General features: G+C 56.7%; 1 protein-coding gene across 1 annotated transcript; it reads left to right on the top strand.

Annotated features, from left to right (window-relative positions):
• Window positions 1-1,334: 1,334 nt before the first annotated feature.
• Window positions 1,335-12,946, top strand: LOC144950468 (beta-1,3-N-acetylglucosaminyltransferase manic fringe-like). The gene is made up of 8 exons (XM_078880593.1): window positions 1,335-2,081; window positions 6,178-6,226; window positions 8,130-8,232; window positions 9,456-9,606; window positions 10,124-10,209; window positions 10,678-10,843; window positions 11,792-11,877; window positions 12,868-12,946. The coding sequence occupies exons 1-8, from the start codon at window positions 1,599-1,601 to the stop codon at window positions 12,932-12,934; spliced, it is 1,191 nt and encodes a 396-aa protein (XP_078736719.1). The 5' UTR covers window positions 1,335-1,598; the 3' UTR covers window positions 12,935-12,946.
• The last annotated feature ends 4,426 nt before the right edge of the window (window positions 12,947-17,372 follow it).

The following is a 17,372-nucleotide window of genomic DNA, read 5'->3' as shown; positions in this document are numbered from 1 at the left end:
TTTGTACGTTTGCCCACTGAAATCTTTCTGATTGAGAGGGGGTCAAATATTTATTTCCCTCATTAAAATGCAAATCAATTTATAACATTTTTGACATGCGTTTTTCTAGATTTTTGTTGTTGTTATTCTGTCTCTAACTGTTCAAATAAACCTACCGTTAAAATTATAGACTGATCATTTCTTTGTCAGTGGGCAAACGTACAAAATCAGCAGGGGATCAAATCCTTGTTTCCCTCACTGTAAGGCCCGAGAAGTCATTTGGTGTGGCCCTGCCAAGACAGCCGCAGGCGGGACTCGAAATTCAATGAATCTCGGAGCAAACCTGGAAAAGCAGTTGCGAGTAGCAGCAGCATCATCATCATCAATACCAGCTGACATCACACGCCGCAGTTCCAGCCATCGCATTAGGGGTGAGTTAATTAAATGTTTGACCAAAAATAACGGGCTAATTTTTAAGTTGATAATTTTGTATGGCCCGCGAATGATGTTATACATATCCAAATGGCTCTTGGCAGATAAAAGGTTCCCCACCCCTGGTCTATGGGCAGTGTTAGTCTATGGGTAGTGTTAGTCTATGGGCAGTGTTAGTCTATGGGCAGTGTTAGTCTATGGGCAGTGTTGAGTCCATTGGGCAGTGTTAGTCTATGGGTAGTGTTAGTCTATGGGCAGTGTCAGTCTATGGGCAGTGTTAAGTCTATGGGTAGTGTTAGTCTATGGGCAGTGTCAGTCTATGGGCAGTGTCAGTCTATGGGCAGTGTTGAGTCTATGGGCAGTGTTGAGTCTATGGGCAGTGTTAGTCTATGGGCAGTGTCAGTCTATGGGCAGTGTTGAGTCTATGGGTAGTGTTAGTCTATGGGCAGTGTTAGTCATCCACCCTCCAACCTCCGCCCTGCACCCTCCACCCTCTCCATCCATCACCCTGCATCCTGCATCATCCACCCTCCACACTCCATCCATCACCCTGCACCCTCCACCCAGCATCCTGCACCTTCTCCATCCATCACCCTCCACCCTGCACCCTCCACCCTCCACCTTCACCATCCTCCACCCTGCATCTTCCACCCTCCACCCTGCACCCTCTCCATCCATCACCCTCCACCCCCCCTGACCCCGCCCTTCCTCCACCACCCCCCCACCCCCGCGCCTCGCCGGTCCGGATGCGCGCTTGACGCGGGGGAAGGGAGGGGAGGAAGAGGGGGGAGGGAGGGATGGAGGATGGAGAGAGGTGGGTGGTGGTGGTGGTGGGGGGGTGAGGCAGTAAGGGACGCGATGGAGGTGGAGGAGGAGGAGTTGATGGAGTAGAGGGAGGGGTGAGGAGGGGTGAGCAGCAGCAGTAGCAGCAGTCTCGCCGAGACGTCCCCGAGTCTCCATGACTCCCGCTCGCGTGCCGGGCGCGTGCCCCTCCTTGTCCACGTTCCTCTGGCGGGGCCGCGCGTCCAGGCGCGCGCACAGCTCCCGTCTAAGAATGCGCGGCTGCCGCTACTTCTGCTGCTGCTACTTCTGCTGCTGATGCTACTGCTGATGATGATGGTGATGGCGATGATGGTGATGTCTCGTGGTGTGCGTCGCACGCGTTTTGGCTGCCGTTGCTGCTGCTGATGCTGCTGCTGCTACTTCTGCTGCTGATGCTGCTGATGATGATGGCGATGATGGTGATGGCTCGTGGTGTGCGTCGCACGCGTTTTGGCTGCGCGCTGCTGCTGCCGCTGCTGCTGACGCTGCTCCTGCTGCGGCTGCCGGGCCTCGAGCGCGACCTCTCGCCGGGTCCCCTGGGCGCTCAGGGGGCCGCGGACCCCGTCGACGACCGGCGAGGAACGGGGGTCCGGATCCACGGCGGGGTGGCCGCGAGGGGGTCGCGGCGGGGTTCGGGCAGCACTCTGTCGGGGGTCTTGCGCGCGGCGCGGCGCGAGAGGCGAGCGGCGAACCCCGTGGTGCCGGACCCCTCTTTGGGGGTCGACCCCCCGCGGGGACCCCCTCTGGACCCCCGCGAGATCTTCTTGGCGGTGAAGACGACGCGTCGCTTTCACGAGGAGAGGCTGGCGCTGCTGCTGCGCACCTGGGTTTCGCGAGCGCGCGCGCAGGTGAGGAGCAAGCGCTCACCATGGCAACTCACCATGGCAACACTCACCATGGCAACGATCACCATGGCGACGCTCACCACGGCTCACTCACCATGGCAACACTCACCACGGCAACACTCACCACGGCAACACTCACCATGGCAACACTCACCTTGGCAACACTCACCATGGAAATACTCACCACGGCAATACTCACCATGGCAACATTCACCACGGCAACACTCACCTTGGCAACACTCACCATGGAAATACTCACCACGGCAATACTCACCATGGCAACACTCACCACGGCAACACTCACCACGGCTCACTCACCACGTCTCTATGCAGAGAGAGGGGGTCTCTGTGGCGAGAGAGACAGAAAGTTGGGGTGTCTATGGAGAGAGAGAGAGATTTGGGGTCTCTATGGCAAGAGAAAGACTTTGGGTGTCTATGGAGAGAGATGTGGGGTGTCTATGGAGAGAGAGACTTGGGGTGTCTATGGAGAGTTGGGGTGTCTATGGCAAGAGAGAGACTTTGGGTGTCTGTGGAGAGAGAGAGAGACTTGGGGTGTCTATGGAGAGTTGGGGTCTCTATGGCAACAGAGAGAGACTTGGGGTGTCTATGGCAAGAGAGAGAGAGATACTTGGGGTGTCTATGTAGACTCGGGGTGTCTATGGCGAGTTGGGGTCTCTATGGCAAGCGAGAGAGAGAGTTGGGGTGTCTATGGAGAGAGAGAGAGTTGGGGTGTCTATGGAGAGAGAAAGAGACTTGGGGTCTCTATGGCAAGAGAGAGAGAGAGAGATGTGGGGTGTCTATGGAGAGAGAGAGAGTTGGGGTGTCTATGGAGAGAGAGAGAGTTGGGGTGTCTATGGAGAGAGAGAGAGATGTGGGGTGTCTATGGAGAGAGAGAGATGTGGGGTGTCTATGGAGAGAGAGAGATGTGGGGTGTCTATGGAGAGAGAGAGAGAGACTTGGGGTCTCTATGGCAAGAGAGAGAGAGATGTGGGGTGTCTATGGAGAGTTGGGGTGTCTATGGAGAGAGAGAGAGAGACTTGGGGTCTCTATGGCAAGAGAGAGAGAGAGATGTGGGGTGTCTATGGAGAGTTGGGGTCTCTGTTTTTAATTATCGCGCGTGCGAGGAGGCGCGTGCCAGGCAGCCGCATCTGACATCCATTAGCGACGGATTCCTGAGGCCGGGAACCCCTCTCAGAGAACCCTTCTCAGTACCCCCTCAGAGGACCCCCTCGCGAAACACAACCACAGAACCCCCTCGTAGACCCCCTCGTAGACCCCCTCGTAGACCCCCTCACGAAACACAATCACAGACCCCCTCGTAGACCCCCTCAGACGACCCCCTCGCGAAACACAACCACAGAACCCTCTCGTAGACCCCCTCAGTACCCCCTCAACGATCCCTACATAGACCCCTTACTCACAGAAACCCCTTAACAAGACCCCGTCACAGGACCCCCTCAGTGGACCCCACAATACCCTTCAAGGTTCCCCTCAGATCCCCTCAGACCCCTATAGGAAACCCTTCACAGAGAACCCCTTTGAGAGCCCCCATTACACTCGCACGTCCTTCACGACGTCTGGCCTGGAAGAGTAGACCAAGTACAGCTCTAGAGGGGTGGTGGAAGAGTAGACCAAGTACAGCTCTAGAGGGGTGGTGGAAGAGTAGACCAAGTACAGCTCTAGAGGGGTGGTGGAAGAGTAGACCAAGTACAGCTCTAGAGGGGTGGTGGAAGAGTAGACCAAGTACAGCTCTAGAGGGGTGGTGGAAGTGAAGAACCAGTGGCATCTACATCTATAGAACGTGAAGAACCTCTCTCTATAGGACTCTATGTGTCTCTACGGGGCTCTATGTGTCTCTATGTGTCTCTACGGGTCTCTATGTATCTCTATAGGTCTCTGCGGGGCTCTATGTGTCTCTACGGTCTCTATGTATCTCTATGGGTCTCTGTGGGCCTCTATGTGTCTCTATGTGTCTCTATGTATCTCTATGTGGCTCTACGGGTCTCTACGGGTCTCTATGTATCTCTATGTATCTCTATGTGTCTCTATGTATCTCTACGGGTCTCTATGTGTCTCTATGGGTCTCTGCGGGCCTCCCCAGCACCCCCCGGTGGGCTCTTGTTGGGTGCAGCTCCTGGAGTGGCACTTCCGCGGACGTCCCCGTGGCGGTGACCTTCGCTATTGTCCCGCGGTCACCGCCGCCGCCGCTGCCGCCGCCGCCGCCGATCTTTGATGTTTTGTTTCTTTATCTGCGAGGCCGCGGCTGCTTCCTCCACTTCCTCGGCCGCACCCCTCCAACTCACTCACCCCACAGGCAAAGTTCCCCCGCGTAGCCTGCGGCTGACTGTTGGGGCAAGTGCCGTTAGCGAGCACCTATGAAGTCCGGCACGGCACACTCACACACATTCAGCAACCTACAACAATGCACTCACCCACTCACCCACCCACCCACCCACTCACTCACCCATCCACCCACCCACTCATTCACTCACCCACCCACTCACTCACCCACCCAATCACCCACCCACTCACGCACTCACTCACTCACCCACCCACTCACCCACTCACTCACTCACCCACTCACTCACCCACCCACTCACCCTCCCATTCACCCACCCACTCACTCACCTACCCAATCACCCACTCACTCACCCACCCACCAACTCAACCACCCACTCACCCACGCACTCAACCACCCACCCACTAACTCAACCACCCACTCACTCACCCACTCACCCACCCACCCACTCACTCACTCACTCACCCACCCACCCACCCACTCACCCACCTACTCACCCACTCACCCACTCACCCACCCACTCACTCACTCACTCACCCACCCACTGACTCACTCACCACACTGCAGGTCACCTCACTGGCTCGCTCTCTCGCACTCCTCCACTACGGAATAACCACTCACCATCATCACCATCATCACCATCATCACCACCATCATCACCACCATCATCACCACCATCATCACCACCATCATCACCACCACCCACCATCATCACCACCACCACCACCATCATCACCACCACCATCATCACCACCATCACCACCACCCACCATCATCACCACCACCACCATCATCACCACCACCATCACCACCACCCACCATCATCACCACCACCACCACCATCATCATCACCACCATCACCACCACCATCGTCACCACCCACCATCATCACCACCACCATCATCACCCCCCACCCACCATCATCACCACCACCATCATCACCACCACCACCATCACCACCACCCACCATCATCACCACCACCACCATCACCACCACCACCATCACCACCACCCACCATCATCACCACCACCACCACCATCATCACCACCACCATCACCACCACCCACCATCATCACCACCACCATCACCACCACCCACCATCATCACCACCACCATCATCACCACCACCATCATCACCACCACCATCACCACCACCCACCATCATCACCACCACCACCACCATCATCACCACCACCACCATCACCACCATCACCACCACCCACCATCATCACCACCATCATCACCACCATCATCACCACCACCCACCATCATCACCACCACCACCACCACCACCATCACCACCACCATCATCACCACCATCACCACCACCCACCATCATCACCACCACCACCATCATCACCACCACCACCATCATCACCACCATCACCACCACCATCACCACCATCATAACCAACCACCATCATATTCTTAGGTTTTTTCTGTAAAAAACCTAAGAATGTGAATCATTGCAGTCACGAAAGCTTCAAATCTAGAACCCACCATCATCACCACCACCATCACCACCCACCACCATCATCACCACCATTATTACCACCCACCATCATCACCCCCCACCATCATCACCACCCACCACCACCACCATCATCATCATCTCTGCTCCCCGTGTCGCTGACAACAACGACAAGAACCTCGCTCTCCACGCAACACGCGACACTCCGACAGCGCTGCTTGTGGCTGGCCGCCTGGCGCCTCTGTGCCCCTGCCCCGCTCGAGTAGCGGATGTTTGCGATCGCAAAGTCGATCAATAACGAGGCACGCGGCGTTCTGTCCCCACGCAGACGCACATCTTCACGGACGAGGTGGACGAGAAGCTCCTGGCTGCAGCAGGTGAGAGAGGGGATCAATCATCCGCTGGGATTTGCGTGACGATGATCATGACGACGATGGTGGTGGTGATGTCTATGATGATGATGATGTCCATGATGATGATGATGGTGGTGGTGATGTCTATGATGATGATGTCCATGATGATGATGATGGTGGTGATGTCCATGGTGATGATGATGATGGTGGTGATGTCCATGATGACGATGATGGTGGTGATGTCCATGATGACGATGATGGTGGTGATGTCCATGATGATGATGATGTCCATGATGATGATGATATCCATGATGATGATGATGGTGGTGATGTCCATGATGATGATGATGGTGGTGATGTCCATGATGATGATGATGGTGGTGATGTCCATGATGATGATGATGGTGGTGATGCCCATGATGATGATGGTGGTGATGTCCATGATGATGATGATGGTGGTGATGTCCATGATGATGATGATGGTGGTGATGTCAATGATGATGATGATGTCCATGATGATGATGATGGTGGTGATGTCCATGGTGATGATGATGATGGTGGTGATGTCCATGATGACGATGATGGTGGTGATGTCCATGATGACGATGATGGTGGTGATGTCCATGATGATGATGATGTCCATGATGATGATGATATCCATGATGATGATGATGGTGGTGATGTCCATGATGATGATGATGGTGGTGATGTCCATGATGATGATGATGGTGGTGATGTCCATGATGATGATGATGGTGGTGATGCCCATGATGATGATGGTGGTGATGTCCATGATGATGATGATGGTGGTGATGTCCATGATGATGATGATGGTGGTGATGTCAATGATGATGGTGGTGATGTCCATGACGACGATAATGGTGGTGATGCCCATGATGATGATGGTGGTGATGCCCATGATGGTGGTGGTGATTTCCATGACGATAGTGGTGATGTCCATGATGATGATGGTGGTGGTGATGTCCATGACGATGATGATGGTGGTGATGTCCATGATGATAGTGGTGATGTCCAAGATGATGATGGTGGTGGTGATGTCCATGATGATGATGGTGATGTCCATGACGATGATGATGGTGGTGGTGATGATGGTGTTGATGACGATGATGTTGACGATGATGATGTTGACGACGATGGTGTTGACGATGATGATGTTGACGATGATGGTGTTGACGATGATGGTGTTGATGACGATGATGTTGACGATGATGATGTTGACAATGATGGTGTTGACGATGATGGTGTTGATGACGATGATGTTGACGATGATAATGTTGACGACGATGGTGTTGACGATGATGATGTTGATGACGATGGTGTTGATGACGATGATGTTGATGACGATGGTGTTGATGACGATGATGTTGACGATGATGGTGTTGACGACGATGATGTTGACGACGATGATGTTGACGACGATGATGTTGACGATGATGGTGTTGACGATGATGGTGTTGATGACGATGGTGTTGATGACGATGGTGTTGATGATGATGATGTTGACGATGATGGTGTTGACGACGATGATGTTGACGACGATGATGTTGACGATGATGATGTTGACGATGATGGTGTTGACGATGATGGTGTTGATGACGATGGTGTTGATGACGATGATGTTGACGATGATGGTGTTGACGATGATGGTGTTGATGACGATGATGTTGACGATGATGATGTTGACGATGATGGTGTTGACGACGATGATGTTGACGACGATGATGTTGACGATGATGATGTTGACGATGATGGTGTTGACGATGATGGTGTTGATGACGATGGTGTTGATGACGATGATGTTGACGATGATGGTGTTGACGATGATGGTGTTGATGACGATGATGTTGACGATGATGATGTTGACGATGATGGTGTTGACGACGATGATGTTGACGATGTCCCGCAGGTCCCCGGCTCATCGCCACCAACTGCTCCTCCATCCACAGTCGCCACGCGCTCTCGTGCAAGATGGCGGTGGAGCTGGACACTTATCTCGTGTCGGGGAAGACGTGAGACGCCCCTCCCCCTCCCCCCTCCTCCTCCTCCACCCCTCCCCCCCCTCTACCCCTCCTCCTCCACCCCTCTCCCTCCCCCTCCTCCACCCCTCCCCCACCCCTCCCCCTCCACCCCTCCCCCTCCTCCACCCCTCCCCCCCCCCTCCACCCCTCCCCCCCCTCTCCCTCCCCCTCCTCCACCCCTCCCCCACCCCTCCTCCTCCTCCACCCCTCCCCCCCCCTCCACCCCTCCCCCCCCTCTACCCCTCCTCCTCCACCCCTCTCCCTCCCCCTCCTCCACCCCTCCCCCACCCCTCCACCCCTCCCCCTCCTCCACCCCTCCCCCTCCTCCACCCCTCCCCCACCCCTCCCCCTCCTCCACCCCTCCCCCTCCACCCCTCCCCCTCCACCCCTCCCCCTCCTCCACCCCTCCCCCTCCTCCACCCCTCCCGCTCCTCCACCCCACCCCCTCCTCGACCCCTCCCCCTCCACCCCTCCCCCTCCTTCACCCCTCCTCCACCCCTCCCGCTCCTCCACCCCACCCCCTCCTCCACCCCCACCCCTCCTCCACCCCCACCCCTCCCCCTCCTCCACCCCCACCCCCCCTCCTCCTCCAGCCCCCCTCCTCCACCCCTCCCCCTTCACCACCCCCACCCCTCCTCCACCCCCACCCCTCCTCCACCCCCACCCCTCCTCCACCCCCACCCCTCCTCCACCCCCACCCCTCCCCCTCCTCCACCCCCACCCCCCCTCCTCCTCCAGCCCCCCTCCTCCACCCCTCCCCCTTCACCACCCCCACCCCTCCTCCACCCCCACCCCTCCTCCACCCCCACCCCTCCTCCACCCCCACCCCTCCTCCACCCCCACCCCCCCTCCTCCTCCAGCCCCCCTCCTCCACCCCTCCCCCTCCACCCCTCCCTCCCCCTCCACCCCTCCCTTTCCTCCACCCCTCCTCCACCCCTCCCGCTCCTCCACCCCTCCCCCTCCTCCACCCCCACCCCCCCTCCTCCTCCAGCCCCCCTCCTCCACCCCTCCCCCTCCACCCCTCCCTCCCCCTCCACCCCTCCCTTTCCTCCACCCCTCCTCCACCCCTCCCGCTCCTCCACCCCTCCCCCTCCTCCACCCCTCCCCCTCCTCCACCCCTCCCGCTCCTCCACCCCACCCCCTCCTCGACCCCTCCCCCCTTACCCCTCTGTGTGCCCCCCCCCCCCCTCTGCCGCCCCCCCTCCCTCCTCCAGCTGGTTCTGCCACGTGGACGACGACAACTACGTGAACGTGGGGGCCCTGGCGCGCGCGCTGGGGGCCTTCCCCAGCTCGCGCGAGGTGTACGTGGGCCGGCCCAGCCTGGACCACCCCATCCAGGCCGTGGAGCGCGTGGGCAACGTCTCGGTGCGGACACACGGCGCGGCCTCGCTAGCCTCACCCCCCAAGGCCACACCACCCACACCACCCCATCCGCCGCCACGCGTCGCTAAGCCGGATGTTAATTGCCTCGCTTGGTTCACAGGAGGTCGTGGGTTCGATCCCGACCCCAAGGCCTACTGCTGCTGTATATTCGGAGTTGACGTGTCTCTTTCTATCATCATCATGGTGGCTAGGAGATGTTAACTACCTCGCCTGGTATGCAGGAGGTCGTGGTTTCAATCCTAACCCCAACGCCTGCTGCTGCTGTATATTCGGAGTCTGCGTGTCTCTCTCTCATCATCATCATCACGGTGGCTAGGAGATGTTAACTACCTCGCCTGGTTGGGGTGAACGCCTCCCCGGTGCTGCTGCTGCCCCCCTACCCCCCACCCCAGCACCGCACCTCACTGACCCCTCACCTTCCACCATGACTCCCATAACCCCCCCCATGACCCCTCACCCGTGACCCCTCACCCGTGACCCCTCACCTTTGACCCCACAGAGGCCCGTCACCTTCTGGTTTGCCACGGGCGGCGCCGGATTCTGCCTCAGCCGCCCGCTGGTGCTGCGCATGCGGCCCTGGGCCAGGTGAGCCTGGGGGTCAAGGGTCAGGGGGGTCAGGTATGGGGGGGTCACGTGAGCATGGTCAGCTGTGTTCGGCCAGGGGTCAGGTGTGTTTGGTCAGATGTGAGGGGTCAGGTGTGAGGGGTCAAGTGGGGTCAGGTGTGTGTGGTCAGATGTGAGGGGTCAGGTGGGGTTAGGTGGGGTCAGGTGTGAGGGGTCAGATGTAAGGGGTCAGGTGTGAGGGGTCAGGTGTGAGGGGTCAGGTGGGGTTAGGTGGGGTCAGGTGTGAAGGGTCAGGTGTGAGGGGTCAGGTGTGTGTGGTCAGGTGTGAGGGGTCAGGTGTGTGGAATCAGGTGTGAGTGGTCAGGTGTGAGGGGTCAGGTGTGAAGGGTCAGGTGTGAGGGGTCAGGTGTGAGGGGTCAGGTGTGAGGGGTCAGGTGTGGACAGAGTGAACGTCTCGACGATTCTGATTGCGCCTCGTTGCCTCTGAAGCGACGGGGAGTTCGTCCGCACGAGCGAGCGGATCCGGCTGCCCGATGACGTCACCGTGGGGTACATCGTGGAGGCGCTGCTGGGAGGCAGCCTCACGGCATCACCACTCTTCCACTCGCACCTGGAGACCCTGCCCCTGCTACCTGCAGGGCGACTCACCCAGCAGGTGAACTCACCACTCACTCATTCACCACTCACTCACTCATTCACCACTCACTCACTCACCACTCTTCCACTCGCACCTGGAGACCCTGCCCCTGCTACCTGCAGGGCGACTCACCCAGCAGGTGAACTCACCACTCACTCATTCACCACTCACTCACTCATTCACTCACCACTCTTCCACTCGCACCTGGAGACCCTGCCCCTGCTACCTGCAGGGCGACTCACCCAGCAGGTGAACTCACCACTCACTCACCACTCACTCACTCACTCACCACTCTTCCACTCGCACCTGGAGACCCTGCTACCTGCAGGGCGACTCACACAGCAGGTGAACTCACCACTCACTCATTCACTCACTCACTCATTCACTCATTCACTCACTCACTCATTCACTCACTCACTCACTCACCACTCACCACTCACCACTCACTCACCACTCACTCACTCACTCACCACTCACTCACTCATCACTCACTCACCACTCACTCACCACTCATACACTCACCACTCACTCACCACTCACTCACCACTCACTCACCACTCACTCACCACTCACTCACTCACTCACCACTCACTCACTCATCACTCACTCACTCACTCACCACTCACTCACCACTCATACACTCACCACTCACTCATCACTCACTCACCTCTCACTCACCACTCACTCCCCACTCACTCACCACTCACTCACCACTCACTCATTCACCACTCACTCACCACTCAATCACTCACTCACCACTCACTCACTCACCATTCACCACTCACTCACCACTCACTCACTCACCACTCACTCACTCATCACTCACTCACTCACCACTCACTCACCACTCACTCACCACTCACTCACTCACCACTCACTCATCACTCACTCACTCACCACTCACTCACCACTCATACACTCACCACTCACTCATCACTCACTCACTGCGGTGTGACGTCCACACAGGCGACGCTGAGCTACGGGGTGCTGGACAGGAAGAGGAACGTCATCACCTTGCCGGGTCCCTTCCCGCTTCACGCGGACCCCTCCCGGTGAGACTCACACCGCATGCTCAGCATCACACGTGCGGCGTCACACACAGCACGACACACACAGCGTCACACACACAGCGTCACACACCGTGTCACACAGCACGACACACACAGCGTCACACGTGCGGCGTCACACACAGCACGGCACACACAGCGTCACACACAGTGTCACACACGTAACACTACACACACGGCATCACACCTACAGTATCACACACACACAGCATCACACACACAGCATCACACACACAGCATCACACACACAGCATCACACACACAGCATCACACACAGCATCACACACAGGACTACACACACAGCGTCACACACACAGCGTCACACACAGCATCACACACACAGCATCACACACAGCGTCACAGACACAGCGTCACAACAACAACAACAACCGCCATTCGCCACTAAGTGGCGGTGACGTCACCACGACGCTTGTGCCAGGCCAAGTGCACCTTGAGGCCACGTGAAGTGTCGAACGCCCGCTGGCAGGAGGTCACGGGGCAGACCCAGCAGGTGCCACAGGTCGACTGACCGAGATGACCGAGATGACTGGCTGATGCACCACCTGTGCCCCCTACTGTACCAACTTGCTGTGCTTTAGCCACCCGGCGCTCCGCTCGTTGTTGTGAGCGTCGCTCCTCCGCCCTCCGTTGTTGTTGGAGGGCGACTGCCTCCAACTGCCCAGTAGCGTCCTTCACGAGCCTCCTCCACAGAGGGCGATCTTGACACCCGCTGGTACCAGTCATTGGCAAGTCCACTCAGCTCCACGTTCTCCTGTACCACATCACTCCATCTCCTCTCCACACACACGCACAGCATCCCGCACAGCTTGCAGGCCGAGGCACAGCGTCTCGCTTCGACAGCCGGCTCGCACAGCCCTCGCAGCTGTCGTCTGGTCAGTCTCCAGACCCTCTCTCGAACCTGCGATGACCCCCCCCCTCTCACCCTCCCTGCCCCCCCCCCCTTCCCTCCACCAGGTTCCTGAGCCTGCACTGCCTGCTGTACCCCGACACCAGCTGGTGTCCACCGGGGACCCTGAGGTGACGACTGGGGGGGGGGGGGCGGGCAAGGAGAGACACGTGGGGCCTTGAGGAGAGACACGTGGGGCCTTGAGGAGAGACACGTGGGACCTTGAGGAGACACGTGGGACCTTGAGAAGACACGTGGGACCTTGAGAAGACACGTGGGGCCTTGAGGAGAGACACGTGGGGCCTTGAGGAGACACGTGGGACCTTGAGGAGACACGTGGGACCTTGAGAGACACGTGGGACCTTCAGGAGAGACACGTGGGGCATTGAGGAGAGACACGTGGGGCCTTGAGGAGACACGTGGGACCTTCAGGAGAGACACGTGGGACCTTGAGAGACACGTGGGGCCTTGAGGAGACACGTGGGACCTTCAGGAGAGACACGTGGGGCCTTGAGGAGAGACACGTGGGGCCTTGAGGAGAGACACGTGGGGCCTTGAGGAGACACGTGGGACCTTGAGGAGACACGTGGGACCTTCAGGAGAGACACGTGGGACCTTGAGAGACACGTGGGGCCTTGAGGAGACACGTGGGACCTTCAGGAGAGACACGTGGGGCCTTGAGGAGAGACACGTGGGGCCTTGAGGAGAGACACGTGGGGCCTTGAGGAGACACGTGGGACCTTGAGGAGACACGTGGGACATTGAGAGACACGTGGGGCCTTGAGGAGAGACACGTGGAGCCCCGAGGAGAGACACGTGGGGCCTTGAGGGGAGACACGTGGGGCCTTGAGGAGACACGTGGGACCTTGAGGAGACACGTGGGGCCTTCAAGAGACACGTGGGACCTTGAGAGACACGTGGAACCTTGAGGAGAGACACGTGGGACCTTGAGGAAACACGTGGGGGTTATCCAGAGACACGTGGGGCCCCCCAAGAAGAGACACGTGGGGGGGGGATCCCCCCCCCCCCGACTCCGGCGGGTGTGCGAGTGTAAATACGAGACCGGAGGCGCTTATTTATTGGATGCACTTTGTTGTCATGTGAATTCTCGCCGGCCCGGGGGAGATGAATGAATTGTGGCACTTTGTGAGCCTGTCGCTCCACCGTGGCCTATCCCACTTTGTGAGCCTGCCGCTCCAACGTGGCCTATCCCACTTTGTGAGCCTGCCGCTCCACCGTGGCCTGTCCCACTTTGTGAGCCTGCCGCTCCACCGTGGCCTGTCCCACTTTGTGAGCCTGCCGCTCCACCGTGGCCTGTCCCACTTTGTGAGCCTGCCGCTCCACCGTGGCCTGTCCCACTTTGTGAGCCTGCCGCTCCACCGTGGCCTGTCCCACTTTGTGAGCCTGCCGCTCCACCGTGGCCTGTCCCACTTTGTGAGCCTGCCGCTCCACCGTGGCCTGTCCCACCGCCGCCACTGCCGCCGTAGTTTCCACGAGCGTCGTTTGTGAGGCCCCCGGGGGCCTCCATCCGGTCTGGTGGCCCGGCCCAGGGAAGAAGAGTGACAAGCCCCCTCATTCACTCATTCATTCACTCACTCACCCACTCATTCACTCACTCATCCACTCACTCACCCACTCATTCACCCACTCATTGATCCACTCACACAGCCACTCATTCACCCACTCATTCATTCACTCACTTACTTACTCATCCACTAACTCATTCACCCACTCACTCATTCACTCATTCATTCACTCACTCACCCACTCATTCACTCACTCATCCACTCACTCACTCATTCACTCACTCATCCACTCACCCACTCATTCACCCACTCATTGATCCACTCACACAGCCACTCATTTACCCACTCATTCATTCACTCATTCACTCACTCACCCACTCATTCACTCACTCATCCACTCACTCACTCATTCACTCACTCATCCACTCACCCACTCATTCACCCACTCATTGATCCACTCACACAGCCACTCATTTACCCACTCATTCATTCACTCACTTATTCATCCACTAACTCATTCACCCACTCATTCATCCACTCACTCATTCATTCACTCACTCGCCCACTCATTGCGCATGCCTAATGTACGTTGGCTCATTGATCCTCCCCTCCCTCCCCCAACTTTACGCAAGAGTGCAGAAGCGTGGTCACCACATCTACGCCTCTGTATAAGGAACGAAACAGGTGGACTTCTCCACGAATCTGGCTGTCGCCTGATGAAGCTGGTTGTAATTACTGGCGAAACGTCGTACTCAAGATTGTAAATGTTGTGGCTTGGCTCTCCAACACACCGGTGTGCTGTACCAGTGACGAATTGGCCACGTTCTTTTTACGTGACAACCCTTACTAGTTGGCTGTGTCGGGTGGTGGAGGGTTTTAACGACACAACATTTATATATTTACGCGATCTAACCCAAAAAAAACGATATTATGGATTATTATTATTAATTACAATTTTTCCCATACACTTAATTCTCCAAAAATGTCCGGGTGCGAGAAATAAAAAAAATAAAAATAAGTTCCGTTTAAGTGGTCGTAAGACGAACAGGCTTTGTCCGGAGTAAGTGGAGCGTGGGGAAAAGATGAAAAAAAAAACGCAGCACCTCCTCCCGCAGACGAGAGGTGGGACTTGACGGGACCCTCCGTAGTAGTTCTGCGAGATCCGCTTGCGTGTGCCGGGGGCCGTTCCGCGACGGGCAAGCGATCAACGGAAGTGAATCTCGTTGAGTTGAACGCCTTTTGGCGTCATCTTTTCCAACACCATGTGAGACTAGGCTCTAAGAAAAGCTGTCTCGGGTGTGGACTAATCAACTTCAAGGACAGTGCATACATTATCAGCGTTGTGTTTTTTGTTTGCATTACGACCGCAGGTATTGTGGTCAATGCAAACATGACTCCTTTTAAAAAAGGTGTCAGTTTTGTTGCCAGATAAAAGGGAGAAAAAAAAACAATTATCATTATTTGCTACTGGCAAATGAGGTTCCAATGGTGTAAATTCTTACCCCGAGCTCTCATACTCTGATGGTGTATTGCCTTTGAGTTGTGCGCCTTTTGGCGTCATCTGGTCCAACACCAGGGTGAGACTAGGCTCTAAGAAAAGCTGTCTCGGGTGTGGACCAATCATCTTTGAGTTGTGCGCCTTTTGGCGTCATCTGGTCCAACACCAATGGAGACTGGGCTCTAAGAAAAGCTGTCTCGGGTGTGGACCACTCAACTTCAAGGACAGTGCATATATCATTATCATCATCAGAGTTGTTTCTTTTTGTTTGCATTCTGACTGCTTGTGTTGTGGTTATTGCACACGAGGGGGTGGGTGGCAGAAACCACGCCCGGCCGCCTTTGTCTCCCTAGTGGCAATGTTTACACACCGCACCGGGTACTCATCTGAGGTTGAGTCGACCTAGGGGAGGCCCGGAACCGGTTCAGATAATCGTCACCGGTGTAGGCCGTGAGCGGGAATCGAACTCGGGTCGCTGGGTTCGTAGCGCTAACTGCTGCACCACCGCTCCGCCGCTATTGCGAGTGACGTGGTGGTGGTGATGGTGGTGGTGACGGTGGTGACGGTGGTGATGGTGATGATGGTGGTGATGATGGTGGTGATAATGGTGATAATGGCGGTGATGGTGACGGCGGTGATGGTGATGATGGTGGTGGTGATGGTACTCTCATTACGGTTATTCCACCCAGGGTGTTAATTAGGCGGAGACTGGCGGTGGAAACTGATTTATTCGGCAGTCACGGTGACACCAACACGGTGACACCGTGTATACGTGTGTATACGTGAGTGCGCGTGTGTATACGTGTGTGTATACGTGTGTATACGTGTGTATACCTGTGCGCGTGTGTATACGCGAGTGTGCGTGTGTATACGTGTGCGAGTGTGTATACGTGAGTGCGCGTGTGTATACGTGTGTATACGTGCGAGTGTGTATACGTGTGTATACGTGTGTATACGCGAGTGTGCGTGTGTATACGTGAGTGCGTGTGTGTATACGTGTATACGTGTGTATACGTGTGTATACGTGCGTTGTGTGTATACGTGTGTATACGTGTGTATACGTGTGCGTGAGTGTATACGCGAGTGTGCGTGTGTATACGTGTGCGCGTGTGTATACGTGAGTGTATACGTGAGTGCGCGTGTGTATACGTGAGTGTGCGAGTGTAGCGAGTTCTTATGGAGACGTCGTCGTAGAGGCAACACGGGTTGTCTGTTATCAACAATAACTCCCTGAACAATCCCTCCCTAGGGAGGTACAACATCCAGGCTTGTCAGTGACTTCTACTCTGCCCACTTAACCCTCAGCCCTCCGGCTCGCAGTGCCCTGGGGGAGGCTATCTGACCCGACCCAGCCAAGGTACGGGTCTCGACCACTGGTCCCAGAAGGACGTCAGGCTCGAGGTTCCAGGGTCCTAGTCTAGGTGGTCTTCAGTCTTCGTAGCAACTACCTCTAGCTGTACCCAGGGCACCCCCTTTTATACACCTCCAGTGGACCCTCCGCCCCTGGTACCGCCCCCTTTCTGGAACCTTCCAGAAGATCCTGGAAGGC

This window comes from Lampetra fluviatilis, chromosome 58, assembly GCF_964198595.1.
Source record: "Lampetra fluviatilis chromosome 58, kcLamFluv1.1, whole genome shotgun sequence".
Classification (NCBI taxonomy): domain Eukaryota; kingdom Metazoa; phylum Chordata; class Hyperoartia; order Petromyzontiformes; family Petromyzontidae; genus Lampetra; species Lampetra fluviatilis.
Note: the sequence above shows the minus strand (reverse complement) of the source record. Positions and strands in the feature narration are given on the sequence as shown.

Coding starts and splice junctions, on each gene's coding strand:
- LOC144950468 (XM_078880593.1), top strand. CDS start 1,599: ATGCTGCTGCTGCTACTTCTGCTGCTGATGCTGCTGATGATGATGGCG. Junction 10,844..11,791: donor CAGGGCGACTCACCCAGCAG/GTGAACTCACCA, acceptor ACGTCCACACAG/GCGACGCTGAGCTACGGGGT. Junction 11,878..12,867: donor CTTCACGCGGACCCCTCCCG/GTGAGACTCACA, acceptor TCCCTCCACCAG/GTTCCTGAGCCTGCACTGCC.